Below are 15,317 nucleotides of genomic sequence, written 5' to 3' on the forward strand. Positions count from 1 at the left end.
ATTATACGCAGTTTGCTAATTGTTAGAAAAATGTCGTAATCATGAATAGGAACATAAATTACTAAATAAGCAGCTGTCCGAAGAAAAATGCTATGATAGATCGTCACGTTTCTACCAAAAAAACACTTTCTCGCAAAAAAAATGTACTTTTCCGTACGCATTCGTGCATCACTCTAATATATTTCTCAGAGTAAAAACCAATTTCCTGAATAAACAGGTAGTATTCTCCCGTTTTAAAAGTGCGCTTTAACGAATCTGTAGACATAAGCATCATAGCAGGTACCTACCCTACGTTAATGGAATTATTAATCGTGGTTGTTTTAGTCGTGCATGCCCCATGAAAATTCTGAAAGTTCTTATTCAATTGTACTTCATATCAAACGGTATCATATCTAGTGAAAAATATGGCAAATACGAACCGTATTTACGCGGAGCAGTTTTCACCAATAATGGAATCCTCATAGTAGGTTTATTGATAGGGTTTTCGCGAGCTAGAAAAATAATCCATAAGGTACAAATTGGATCGGTGATTTGCTGCGTAACTGGCGTGTTGATTTTCAAAATAATCGCTCATGTTCGCAAAAAACAACTTTTACTCACGACCTCGAAGTTATTGGAGGATTCGAAATTCGGTATCGAACATATTACGGAGAAACTAGAGAGTAAAATGTGGAAAAAATTCTTTCCATTAATGATCGGCGTGCTTTTCTCTTTTTTTGTTTTATTCAACGTCTCATTTTTAGCGTTTTTGACCAAATCGGAAATAAGCTATAACGATATGGATATTTACGTTGTACCGGAGTTGTTCGTATTTTCATCGGTGGATTCTTTGGGCGAATATTTGAAGATAATTTGGTTACAAACCGCGTTTTTCTTTCCCGAAATGATAGCTTATTTGAGTCTAACAACTTACACGTGTTACGTAGTGGCTAGTTTCGAAGTGCATATTGAAGAAATTCATCACCTGACTGAAAACTTTATTCATTTTGCGAATTTAAAAGACAGGATTGAGAAACCTGTGCGTCAGAAATCTGCACTCGATGAAGAGCCTGACAGTGATAGTAAACTGACAGAATGTTTGCTTATTCAAGTGAAACAAAAATTCCAGAGATTGGTTCAGCTTCAACAATACAATTTTCAGTTGGTTTTTATATACTTAATTAAATTAAATGTTTATGGATAAATCATGAGCTCAAACGAAACACTTCATTTTCTGTTTGCAGTTATGTGAATGATTTTCTCAATTTTGGGAAATGGGTTTTCAATACGATGCTGGCATGGTTCTTTTGTACTCTTGTTTTGTTTATATTTTTAGCGACTCAGGTTAGTTCAATTGAAATAATTTTTCGATTTTGATTGCTTCATACCTAGCTGACCAGACCAATCAAATGCTTCCAAATCAACACTTTACTCATGTTTTTGTTTGATTATGATTGAAAGAAAGCATTATCCTGAAAGGGCAAGGGATGTTATTTTTGACATCACATGTTAATGGATTGCATGTGATGTCAAAAATGACATACATAAACTTCATAACTTGTGTTTGAGACAATGCACTTTGAACTCTTTCCGGCCTTGTTACCTGAAAGAAAACTGATAGGTACCTATTGAATAAACTATTCTGTGTTTTGCTATAGGTTGGCAGTGATAAAGTCTTACTGATCAAGCTTTCTGCTATCGTTCTCAACTTCCTATTTGTTTTTTACATTCTATGTTATTCAGGAGAAGTCATTCATCAAATAGTGAGTAAGAGTATACTCGAATAATTCCAATAAGAACCATATTGCCATGTTGTCCTTCAATGTTGAGTGCACCTATGTTTATTTACAGAGTGAATCAACCGTGATACAACTTTACGATGCAAGATGGTACACTTTACAGCCTTCTTTACGAAAATGGTTTCTATTTTTGATGCTGGTCACTCGAAATCACATGCAATTGAAAGCTTTCAACATGTTCACAATCAATTTCAATTTATACACTAAAACTTTGAAAATTGTGTTTTCTTGCGTGAACGGAATATTGTTAATGCAAAAAAAATAAAGTAGGTACGCATTACCACCCAAAATGCCCAGATATTATCGTATATTATATTTTTTGTTTTTTGTGCTATTCTCTGATGCTAAGCTAAGAAACCATAAACTAAGTAGTCAGGTATTCAAAATACTCAAATGCCGTTTTCCGCTATCGTTCTCATTATCTGTTTTGGACCAATCAAAGACGAGGATTTTTCATGTTTCTTAATAATGATGCATTTTCTCTCGTCTAGCACATAAACTAGTCGTGCTTTCGCATTTTTGACCACACGTGAGAAAAAAAACAAGTTTTGAAAATTATTTTGGGGTTACCCAACGCTCACCTAGTCTATTTAATTTTATACGTAAATGAAATGGAATTTATCTGAGTGATTTGCCAACGATTCGTGAAACCTCCTTAACAGTAGGCGTTCATATGGGCCGTAATGTTGTTTTTCAATAATACTGAATCCACCAATGAAAATCGTTTATTTTTATTTTTGATGATTCCTATACTAAAATATGAAAACAAATTATAATTCTTTGAATAAACATCATTTTATTGATTTTACGTGTAAAAATTCCTCTATCTCTTCCATTGAGAACGCTTCAATACATAAATAAAATAGAATCATCTGAGTGATTCGCCAACGATTTGCGTAACCCCCTTAACTGTAGGCGCTTATATGGACCGTAAGGTTGTTTTTCAATAATACGGAATCCATCAATTAAATGCGTTTATTTTTATTTTTGATGATTCCTATAGGTACTAAATATGAAATCAACTATACGGCGCTTATAATGGATCGTACTAATGTTGTTTTTCAATACTACTGAATCCACCAATGGAAAGCGTTTATTTTTATTTTCGATGACTCCTATACTAAAATATGAAAACAAATTAGAATTCTTTGAATAGACGCCGTTTTATTGATTTTCCGTGTATAAATGCCTCTTTCTCTTCCATTGAGATTGAGAGCGCTCTAATACAAACATATTAAAATGGAATCATCTGAGATGATTTGCCAATGATTTGAGAAACCTCCTTAACAGTGGGCGCTTATATGGACCGTAATGTTGTTTTTCAATAATTCTGAATCCACAAATGAAATGCGTTCATTTTTATTTTTAATGATTCCTATACTAAAATATGAAAATAAATTATAATTACCCGATTTTATTCATTTTCTGTCTAAAATGCCTCTTTCTCATCCATTGAGAGCGCTTCAATACAGGCATAAATAAAATAGAATCATCTGAGTGATTTGCCAACAATTTGAGAAACCTCATTAACTGCAGGCGCTTATACGGACCGTAATGTTGTTTTTCAATAATTCTGAATCCACCAATGAAAAGCGTTTATTTTTATTTTCAATGATTCCTATACTAAAATATGAAAACAAAATTATAATTACTTATTTGAATAAACACGATTTTATTGATTTTCCGTGTAAAAATGCCTCTTTTTCTTCCATTATGAGAACGCTTCAATCTTGTTTTTAAAAAATATGTACTACCTATCTCTCTCAAAGACCCCCAGAACTCGTCACTTTTGAAAAAAATGTAAAATACGTAATGTACTACTGTATTTATAAAAAGTAAAAACAAATAGATTAACTTGATTTCCGAATAAGTGAAACTTAGCACCAAATTGTGTTAGAGAAATAATGAGCCACTCAATTTGGGTTTCAGAAAAAACAAGGAAAACAGAATTTTATTTTTCGACCAATCAACAGTGAGTATTCGTAAAAGTGTGTTTTCGCCTTCTGAATGAATAATGATGAAAAAATTAATGACTTATTTGCACTATTATGAGTTTTAGACGTTATACCTATCAAGATCTTTCGGACACTTGAGCGCTCTTATTCGGATAAAATTTTGCAGACGTTACTTTGATATCTACTTTTAAACCTGATAAAAAATCGTTCAATAAGGTTTTTACTTTTTGTCCACGTACTCGCACTTCATCAAGATGTTTCAGCAATATTGAATGTCGTCCAACTCCAAATACTTACATAAAATAAAATATGTCATCGCTTTCGTAGATAGGACGAAACTATAGTACCTACCTATATGTACAGGGTGCCCAGAAATATCGAGTACCCCTAAGAAAGTTTTTCATTAAAAATATAGGTTGGCAACGTGAAATAGATGCATATGATTGGTGGAATGTTATTTCTCCAGTCCAACAACCAATCATGTGCTGTCATTATTATCATTCACTGTGACCAACCAAAGTATTTTAGTAGAAAACTTTTTTAGGGGTACTCAATATTTCTGGGCGCCCTGTACACTTGGTTTTCACTTGTTTGACATCTGAGAAACGACGTAACCGGTGACTTCATGAAGAATACCGTTGAAAAAAATACTTGAGAATTTGAAATCTTGGGCCTATACGAGTATGTATTTTAGAGAAATGTTGAAAAAGTTTCACAACAAATTTTCTCAAAACCGAGGAAAACTGTTCAATAAGTTCTTCACTATTCTGACCAATCACAAATCAGGATTTGTGTCATCTATTCATGCGACATTCGTTTGAAATATTCCGTTTTTGGAATGAAATAAACAGTTTGAAAGTTGAAAAATTATCGTCTATTGAGATCTTTCAGGTATAGTTGAACGATTTTCATCGTAGAAATGTAAAGAAAGAAGCGTTTAGTATTTTACGGTTGAGAGATGCCGCAAAACCGGATTTCTATCCTTTTGACCAATCAGAAATGAGTATTCGGGTTGTAAAGAAAATACATCCAAACTGGTCTTTTCAAAATAATATGAATTAATAAGACCGCAGTTTTTCAAATAGGTCATACCCAATAGGTAAGTCATAAAAATTGTGACCTAATATTGAATTTTCTATTTTTGCAGCATTCGAATCAAAAACCGCTTTCGTTTTCATTTAGCGACGTGAAACTCAAACTTACTTAATTTCGACCAATCAGAGGAAGGTACATATTTATGACACTTTATATCAATGTATTTTCACCAAAATTGTTGTCTGATGCCATTTCTTTATAATTTGTGATGAAGCAGTATAAAATTAGTCGCAGAGTACACTATTTTCATCGTACTGGCATAAAAGTCCAAATCAATCGTATACATATCGACGAGCTTAACGTGTAACTCGGATTGCGTTTGATTCATCAACATGAATAAGTATTTACGCAGATGTGGCGTTAAACTATACCATGGAGCATCGTACAGAGCAGATTGTATAGAATGATTCTACGGGCAAAAAAAAAAATAAGAAAAAATTAACACGAGATGCTATTGCATTGAAGGAATAATTTTAGAATGCAAAACAAACAATAACCCAAAGAGTACCGCACCATTTGGCGTATTGTTTCTCCCAAATAACACAATATGAAGTACACCATCATGAATGTAATTACAACGAATACGATTTTTAATTTGGCCAGCATATCAACGGCAACCTGTCAAAGAAAACCATCGTACAAACTTATTACTCGTATTTGTTAGGTATCGCTTGAAATTTCAATTTCAAGTTCGATCTCAAGCTGCAAGATGAATAATTAATGAACGTAACAAACCTGAATTGAAAGAACTAGAAGAATAAAGCTGAGTATGACCATCGAGAGCATCGAGTTGAAAATCAATTTTCCCATTCCAATTACATCGTTCACGTATCTATGAAATAGACCAATGAGACCATGTAAAATAATGTTAAAATATTTGCCTACTCCAATGCCGTAAATAAATAACACGTCTTCCGATCGTATTTACGGCACATGGAGTAGGCAAATATATTAACACATCTGTTACAACAGCGAAATTCTACCCCCTACTAACCTGTAAAGGAATTGTTGATATCGGATTAACCTTTTAACTTTACGATAAAGATCGATCGTTTCGTTACGATTATATCGTTGCATCGTCGCATCCTTCGATAAATAATTTTCCGTATCGAAGGTATGATTTATAATAACAGCCATTTCTTCGACGTGTACTTCAAGACTTGCCAGTATAAAACATACGTAAACAATGGAACTCAAGTAAGCCACGATTTCGGGGCAGAAAAAAACAATCTGCAACGACATTACTACTAAATACTCGCTGAACGTATCAGTCGACCAAAACTTGAATAAAAAAGGAACTACGTAGAAATCCGGATTATTGAAATTGATCGCTGTCGAATCTACTAAAAATCGTAAAAAAGATACGTTAAATCCGATAACGATTAAAAACAACGTTACACACATCAATGGCAAATACTTCGCTTTCAGTTTAGCATACATTTTTGCCACGAAATCGGTCCTACCAAATTTCGTATTATCGCGTAAAGTATCCGAAGTGTTAAAAATGGAAGATTTATTCGTACGTGCTAATATTTTAAACCATAGTTGATAAAAGATTCCACACATCGCGGCGCCGATTTGAGTCTTATACATGACGTTTGTAGATTCGAAAAATGCCATCGATAAACCACCGATTAAAATTGTATCGTTGACGAGCACTATAATAAATAAATAAATTTCGTAATTTTGATACTTGATATCTGGAACTATTCCGTTCGATAAATAAAACACGTAGATTAATAAATCTAAAAGCATGTTGTTACATCTACAAGTTGGTTTCGAAATAAATGCCTATCTACTTTTGTCTTTCTTTAGCTTTTATTTTTGTTCTTAATTTAGAAGTTATATATGAATGAAAAATTACCTTCGAGTGAATAATAACAACGTATAACAACGTTACTGACATTAAAAATGAATGTTGATGGATTCGTATTTTAATCAGCAACGTTTATTTTTTTTCAGTTACATGAATAATTGGATACTGTCATCGATCAATTTGTGTGTTTTTAAATAATGCACAGATACTTAATTACGTTGAAAAAGTTGGTTTAAAAACAAGAGAATGAATAATGTTTTCATCAACAAATTCATTCCTTTCTGTTTCTTCAGCTTTATTATTGATCGATCAATAGGCTTGCATATTAATGAATCATTTCTTATCAAATACCAACAAAATGTTTACCATCGAGAAAACAATCCTGAGAGCTCGAATATGTAAATTCAAATTGATCGTGTACATTCCAAAAGCTTTTATACTAAAATTTTCGTGACAATGGGTCATTGCAACGATAAGCATTTTTCGATGATTCGGAGATATCATGTGCCAAGGCATCATGTAAAGTGAGTTCAATAAGATTTCACCCTGCCAACAAAAAATTCTCGTTTAGGAAGAAAATTCTTTCAATAGGTCATTTACCTATTTGTTCAATTTACCTGATGACTGGTTATTTCAGCGATATTACAAAATATAAAAAAAGCTGCTAACAGATTTGCATTTAAAGCCATGATTCGTACAATAAAGGCAACGTTTCCACTAGCCTGAAATAAGAATAATTTGCTTAAAAGTGGAAAATTCGGAGAATCGAATTATTGCTTTGTAGATAAAGGAACCTGAAAAGATGCATATGTAACCAAAACCGTGGTAAATGTGAACCAAGCTAGCATTAAACTGAATGGCCATTGTAAATATTTAATGAATACTTTGATGTAACTGTAATCAAACATTAATGATGACATTAATACGACAAATCTCAATTTCTTATCACATTCGAGTATAAATAGGTAGGTAGGTAGGTAGGTAAAACTTCATTAATTCGTACAAACCTGTAATACAATTGTTGATAACGAATTAAATACCTCAATTCTTCTAACTTGCTGTCATCATATTTGTACATTCTAATTAAACTACCCAAATCTCCATTTTTACCCTTGATCTTAACCGATTCCTCATTTAGAAACAGTTTTATCCTTTTATCAATCTCATTTACATGGAAGCGAAAAGTAATAACAACGCTGATCAAGAAAACTGTGAAACACCAAAACGCCACGATATCGATCATCGATAAAAAGTTCAAACTGACGATGATAGTCAAATACTCAGCAAACGAGGTTACATTTCCATGAGCGAACCAATAAGGAATGGCGTACAAATCCGGATTATTGTAATCGACGTCTTGAAACACAGAACGCAAAATAGGCACGCTAACCGACACGATTAAAAAACTAATAAAGATATAAAAAGGTCTCAGGGCTTTTTTAACTGTAACTTCGGCTTCCGAAGTAACGTTATTCTCTAAAGAATGGCTGAAATGACCGCATAGCTTATTCGAAAGATCGGTCAGAGTGTCACGATTCGCGTACGAAGTACACTGAATTCCCAAAATGAAAGAGACGGAAAATAAATGCGAAAGAGTTTCCGTTCTGTAGCTGCTTTCGTTGGATGCAAATACTCCGACGACGATTCCGGCAATTAGAATTATGTTACAAGTGATTAATCCGCAAAAAAGGTATTTTTCTTTGGATTTATTCGGTCCGTTGGGTAAAATACCGACGAGGAATAGGTAAATTCGGACGAGGGATTCGAAAAATCCCATGGTAAGATACAGAGTAGAGTATTTACTTAAATAGCATACTCAGGTATAAGTATAAATGAATTTACGTTTAGTTTTTGATGAACGTTTGGTCGAAATATTTTTTGTGGAGCGATGGGGTATAGAACGCTACAAGTAGGTATAATTTTCGGTAAAAAGGAATGTTACCTACTCATAATTACAGGTTATTTTGGTTACAATAATATTAAACATTTCAAGGGCCTACCTATACTTGTTTAATATTGGCCATTTTAGCTGAATAGGAGCCAGTATAGGTATACCTTATTTGATGAGCGTGCCGTAGGTAGCAATGATTTAATTATTAGGTACTTATTAGATTGAGATATTAAAATAATAATTATGAAATGAAGACATTCGATTTCAATTCCTTATTAGGTACCTAACTGTTAATTAATTGGGTCCACTGTGGCGACCAGAATTGGGGCAATAATTTTGAATCGGATTCAGAACTGGATTTTAAAAAAATGAATCGTAAAAATTGAATCAGATTTACAACTGTATGGTTGATTTTCTCTCTAAATGAATTAGGAATCGTACAAATTTCCACTCTTCCATCAGAATTAAAACAAAATTGTTATCATTGATCTAACGACGAAACTATTGAGATTGAGATACAATCAGACAGATTTCAGCAATCTCTCACTTAGTTATCGAAATTTAAGTAAACAAAAATAAATGTCACTCAATGACTCGAACAATACTTATAAATAATTTTCGAACATTTTACCTACATTTACAAAGTTTGAAGGTTACAGGGTGCCCAGAAATATCGGGTACCTCAAAGAAAGTTTTTCATTAAAAATATAGGTTGGCAACGTGAAATAGATGCATATGATTGGTGGAATGTTATCTCCCGAGTCCAACAACCAATCATGTGCTATCATTATTATCATTCACCATGACCAGAAAACTTTTTTAGGGATACCTGATATTTCTGGGCACCCTGTAGTTCATTACCGGCACTTAACTAACCGGCACCGGCATCCGCACAAAGTCAGCCAAGTCATACATATATTGTATTGCGTCTGCTGCTGCAGAGTGCAGATGAATAAGCTCAAAAGATACCGCAATTACTAATGAGCAAATAATTAATTATTTAATCTTTTGCAACTTGATAGAAAATCGTCGAATGTTAAACGAAAACTTGATCCCTCCTCTTCCCCTCCCTGGAAAACACCTAATTCTTACCGGGTGTCCAAAAATTTGATACGTTTTGTTTTGATAAGGCAAAGTGGAAAAAAAATTTCCCAAGTCAAAATTAAAAAATTGAATAACAATCGAAAAAATCAAAAAAATGTGCTTTTGAGTTAATGTCATTTGTTTTAATACAAAATAAAAGATTCTTTCGTGTTTCATTGAAACAATCACTCAATCGCCAATTTTTTAAACAATTTTCCAATTTTCAAGTAGGGAATTTTCTTTCTCTTTTGATAACATCAAAATCCCTTATTCTTGGACACCCGGTAGTTTGACTTTGAAAACATGCTGATAATGTGCTGATAACAATTTTTAGTAATTCTAGTAATTTTTGAATTTTGAATCCAAGCTGATTTTAATTATAAAAATTAAATTGTGCAGTACGTAGTTTTAAATTTCTGTCCAATTGTTTGTTGTAAGTAAATGAGCATTACGTGATATACTCAGTTCTCGTAGAGAAGAGATTCCAGCTCTTCAATTTCATTCGGTTATTCGTGAAGGTTGTTCATACTTACCTTGCCGGTATAGACTATAGTACCAATTTTCAATTGAATCCTATCGCAGAGGAACTAATTTCTAACGAATAATTCGTAAGTACAACGAAAAACATTAAAAGAAGATCAGATTTACTCCAACATTATTTCATTCTCTGCAAAAGTTTTCAATTGTCGGCATATAATTTTCATGTAAAATAACCTTGCCAATGATAAGAAACTGATTTTGAGATTCTTTTGTATTTTCAACATCATTCACTGAAATGCCAGATCTTTAGTTTTCTTCGATTGATCATTGTAATGCCTTGAATATTCTTTAAGAGTCACATATTTACTGAGAGTAATGTTTGTATTCATTTTCTGTTGACAGATATTGAAAACTGTAATGCAGATTTGAAGTGAAACTTTCGAAGCTTGGTAGGATTTAATGATCTTGCATTTTACCTGATGAGTGGAGTTTGTTTCCTCCGAACAAGTCAAACTGCCATAATTTGCATCTCAGCAACTGAAAGGATTGTTCGAAATAACGTTTGTGAGTTCATTTTTGTATTTTTTGAGTATTCTTCTTACTACTTACTAGACCATTCTTATTTGTTATTTGTTTCACGGTATTCGGTTTGAAATACTTATTTGTATGTTATTGCTCAAAATGGTGATGATTTGTGATATTTTCAGTGTAACACGACGAAGTTGAAATTTTATGCGTTTCCTGAATGATAATTTCTTTTGTTGGATTCCGTTACGATTTCGTATGTTTTCAAGAATAGCAACAGTTCGATGAAGATGCTATTTCGGATGTAAATGGCTCATTAGTCATTAAAGTAAGAAATTATGTTTAAAATTGCGAAAATATTTTTTCGAAATTTGTGATGGATTAGTTTGATATGATTCCAACAAATAATTAATTGTTTTGATCGAGTATGCCGAAAATTTGTAAAAATTTCATCTCGATGTTGAATCATTAATTTTTCAAAATAAGTCGGCTGTCTTTCTGATTTTTTTCCCTTAAATTTAATACGAATTACAATGAAATATCTATATCTGTTTCAGGAATAATTTCACACAGCTGGTTTCTCAAAGTTCTGATCGTTGAGTAGAATTTTTTCGTTGAAAGTAGCTGCATCATTTGAGTTTCAAGATGTTCTCTATCTTACGAGGTCGTACTCATCTCTCGAAGAAATTAGATTTAATCTGTAGCGGTAGAGTACTGCCCAATTCACAAAGTTACGTTGATTTTTTCAAAAGTGGCAGCTCGCGAAATCATTGTGATTCTTCAAAGCAAGTGCTTCATACTCATAATCATAATGCTATTTTAAAACCAGTATCTTTCAGTTTTCCAAACCATCCCCATTTTTTTCAAAAATCGCGACACAATCACGCAAATAGCGAAATGAAACTATTATCTACTCATCAAAAACACTCCGATTTTTCAAAAAAGTTGTCTTCCACGAGCAAAGATAAGATGGATCAGATAAGCACTCTCGTTGAAGAATGGACAAAGCGTTACGATTCTTTGGGCAAGCTTGATGCCAATGTTGTCTGCGGTACTTTGAATACTCTATCAAGATTTCACGTTTTTGATAAGAAATGGAATAACAAAGATCGAGAAAACTTCAAAGAACTGATCGTTAAACTAGTAGTAGAAGCGAATCAATTATTTGACACAAATCGTCAACCGTTTTATAAATTAAAACCGTGGCAAATCGCGCATACCTTGAACGCGCTATCTGGTTGGAATGTATTTAGAAAAGATATCTGGAACGTAACCGTTCAAGTGTACAGTAAAGAAATAAGCGAAGTCCAGCTGTTCAAATCTGTCATTGTTAAACTAATCCATCAAGGAAACAGTTTACTAGATCCTAGAAACAAATCAGTCCATCAATTCGATTTTTATGCTGCAGCTAACAGCTTGAATGCTTTGTCCAAATGGAACAAGAATGAGTTAGAAGGAGCTAGCGAGTTCGTTGTTAAATTAATGAAACAAGATTGTATGGTGGCTAGTGGATCCGCTTCAACGCAGCATAATACGGAAGATGAAAAACACACTTGTATGGGAGTCATAAAAACGTTAAAAGCTATGTCTAAATGGCACAACGAGGAATTACAAGGATCTAGAGAATTTATCACTCAAGTACTTGTTAAAGGAATTTCACTCGCTAACAAATTCAACTCTATAGAAATCGCCAACGGTCTAAACGCATTATCTAAATGGAACATTAATGATTTTCCAGAAGCCAGAGAGTTCATCGTTCTGCTAATCAAACGAGGAAACGCGATTATAGATCAATTCAACTGTCAAGGAATTTCTAATTGTTTGAACGCTCTGTCGAAATGGAATATCAACGAATTACAAAGCTCCAAAGAATTCATATCTCAGTTGGTTAAACGTGGAAGTGCTACAGCCAAAGGATTCAATGCTCAAGAAGTTTCCAATAGTTTGAACGCGGTGTCTAAATGGAATATGGATGACATACAAGGAACTAGGAAATTTATCGCTGAGTTAATAAAATGCGGAAATCAAACGGTCGATATGTTTAATTCGCAAGGAGTTTCCAATGCTTTAAACGCATTTTCCAAGTGGAACATCGATGACTTCGAAGGTGCTAGTATATTCATCAATCAGCTAATTAAACGAGGATGTTCTACAATCGATGGATTCGATTCTCAAGAAATTGCCAATAGCTTGAACGCTATTTCGAAATGGAATATCGAAGAGTTCCAAGAATGCAAAGAGTTTATCACCAGTTTAGTTCAACGAGGCAGCGCAACAACAGATGGATTTCATTCTCAAGAGATAGCCAGCAGCTTGAACGCTTTATCCAAGTTGAAAATAGACGAGTTACCTGGATCTACAGAATTCATCGTTCAGTTATTAAAACAAGGCAGCTCTATAGTTTCTGAATTCGACTCTCAAGAAATCTCAAATTGTTTAAACGCTCTTTCCAAGTGGAGTATCAACGAGTTCCGAGGTTCTAAGGATTTCATTATTCAGTTATTCAAAAAAGGTATTACAACAAGCGGTGAATCTACACCTCTAAGTATAGCTATGAGTCTGAATGCTCTGTCTAAATGGGAAATAAACGAACTACCCGGAGCTAGGGAATTCATAGTCAAGTTGATACAACGTGGAAGCTCTACAGTGGGCGGATTCAACTCTCGGTATATTGCCAACAGTTTGAATGCGTTGTCTAAATGGAATATAGACGAATTCGCAGGAAGTCGGGAGTTCATTATGCTGCTCGTGAAACGTGGAAATTCAACAATCGATTCGTTTGATTCTCAAAGTACATGGAATTGTTTAAACGCGCTTTCTAAATGGAATATCGACGATTTCGAAGTATCTGAAGAATTCATTGTGAAATTGATCAAACGTGGAAGCTTTATAATTGGTGGATTTGATCCTCAAGGTGTTGCTGCCAGTTTAAACGCTCTATCCAAGTTTAAAATCGTTACGTTGAAAGGAGCTAAGGAATTAATTACTCTGTTAATACAGCGAGGGCATTCAACAGTCGACAAGTTTAATTATCAAAACATCGCTAGTATTTTGAATGCTCTATCGAAATGGAATATCGACGAAATCGAAGGATCAAAAAAGTTCATCGTGGAGCTGATAAGACGCGGAAATTTACTCGTCGACGAATTCGGTCCTGTAGAAATTTCTGTCAGTCTGAATGGTCTGTCGAAATGGAACATCGACGATTTTCAAGGAGCCGCAGAGTTCGTCGATCTATTAGGTGAACGAGGTTGTTCAACAATTGACAAATTCCATCCCCAAGACATCACCACCAGTCTCAATGCCTTGGCTAAATGGAATATTAATGAATTTCCAGGAGCTAAAGAATTGATTGTTCGATTAATAAAGCGAGGGCATTCAACAGTTGACAAGTTTAATTCTCAAAACATCGCTAATAGTCTAAATGCTTTATCGAAATGGAATATTGATGAATTCAAAGGATCAAAAGAGTTCATCGTGGCGTTGATAAGATGTGGAAATTTACTCGTCGACGAATTCGGTCCTGTAGAAATTACAAGCAATCTGAATAGTCTGTCGAAATGGAACATCGGCGATTTTCAAGGAGCTGCCGAATTCATCGATTTATTAGGTGAACGAGGTTGTTCAACAGTTGACGAATTCCAACCTCAAGAAATCGCTATCAGTCTTAATGCCTTGTCTAAGTGTAATATTAATGAATTTCGAGGAGCTAGAGAATTGATTGTTCGATTAATAAAGCGAGGGTATTCAACAGCTGACGAGTTCAATTCTCAAAACATCACCATTAGTTTAAATGCTTTATCGAAATGGAATATCGAAGAATTCGAAGGATCAAAAGAGTTCATTGTGGAGCTGATAAGACGTGGAAATTTACTCGTCGACGAATTCGATCCTCTAGAAATTACAAGCAATCTGAATAGTATGTCGAAATGGAAAATCGACAATTTTCAAGGTGCTAGGGAATTCGTCGGTCTATTGGTTAAACGAAAATGAGGTTGTTAACAGTTGACAGAAAATTTATTGTTCGATTAATTAAACGTGGGAGGTTTAAAAAATTGAAATATGAAACCCTTTTTAAATGTATAAAAATTAAAACTTTTTTTTCTGTTCTAATTGTTTTTAATCGCATGTATTTTATTTTTATAGTCTACTTGTATGTAAATTTCAGAACTTTCTGTGTTGTTATTTTTCAAATGTTCATTTGGTTGTTTTTTTTTATGCATTTATTTTACCAGATGTAATTTTTAATAAATCGGTTAAAATTGGAACCTTTCGTTTTGTTTCAAATGGAAGAAATTTTTTACTGTTGAAAACTGTGCAGTACCTAATTTATTTCAAAAGAAAATTAACCTCTGCCTTTGAGAATAAATTTTTTGTTTTATGAGACGAATATCCTAACTTGCATGACAATTTTTGAATCGGGCAAAGCTAGACTGAAGAAGCACGCTAAATAAAAATAATGATGAACATCACCACTATCACCAGCCAAAATTTAAAAATCTGAAGTGCATTTTTTCACTTTTTTTTTTAATTTTTGAATCTGGCTAAAAATGAGAATAAAATCAAAAGTTTACCAAATTGACTTGGAAAGCTGAAATTTTGGATATACCGCATTTTTGACCCACCAAATCTATTGGAAATAATTTCAAATTGTTGTGAGCAAATTTTTCAAATTTGAAATTTCCAAAAACTTT

General features: G+C 33.5%; 2 protein-coding genes across 4 annotated transcripts; one reads left to right on the forward strand and one right to left on the reverse strand.

Annotated features, from left to right (window-relative positions):
• Window positions 1–3,471: 3,471 nt before the first annotated feature.
• On the reverse strand, window positions 3,472–6,630 carry LOC135836685 (uncharacterized). The gene is made up of 4 exons (XM_065351656.1): window positions 5,823–6,630; window positions 5,564–5,660; window positions 5,342–5,446; window positions 3,472–5,237 (listed from the first exon to the last, which is right to left on the reverse strand). Exons 1-4 carry the CDS (start codon window positions 6,581–6,583, stop codon window positions 5,025–5,027), a joined length of 1,176 nt encoding a protein of 391 aa, XP_065207728.1. The 5' UTR covers window positions 6,584–6,630; the 3' UTR covers window positions 3,472–5,024.
• A 3,287-nt stretch (window positions 6,631–9,917) lies between these two features.
• LOC135836686 (uncharacterized) lies at window positions 9,918–14,891 on the forward strand. Of its 3 annotated transcripts, none has more exons than XM_065351657.1 (4): window positions 9,918–10,226; window positions 10,501–10,662; window positions 10,806–10,951; window positions 11,181–14,891. In XM_065351657.1, exon 4 carries the CDS (start codon window positions 11,269–11,271, stop codon window positions 14,614–14,616), a length of 3,348 nt encoding a protein of 1,115 aa, XP_065207729.1. In that variant the 5' UTR covers window positions 9,918–10,226; window positions 10,501–10,662; window positions 10,806–10,951; window positions 11,181–11,268; the 3' UTR covers window positions 14,617–14,891. The 3 variants fall into 3 exon arrangements, with proteins under 3 accessions (XP_065207729.1, XP_065207730.1, XP_065207731.1); XM_065351658.1 differs by having other exon boundaries at window positions 9,923–10,051; XM_065351659.1 differs by lacking the exon at window positions 9,918–10,226 and adding an exon at window positions 10,315–10,427.
• The last annotated feature ends 426 nt before the right edge of the window (window positions 14,892–15,317 follow it).

The sequence above is a fragment of the Planococcus citri genome, chromosome 2 (assembly GCF_950023065.1).
Source record: "Planococcus citri chromosome 2, ihPlaCitr1.1, whole genome shotgun sequence".
Classification (NCBI taxonomy): Eukaryota; Metazoa; Arthropoda; class Insecta; order Hemiptera; family Pseudococcidae; genus Planococcus; species Planococcus citri.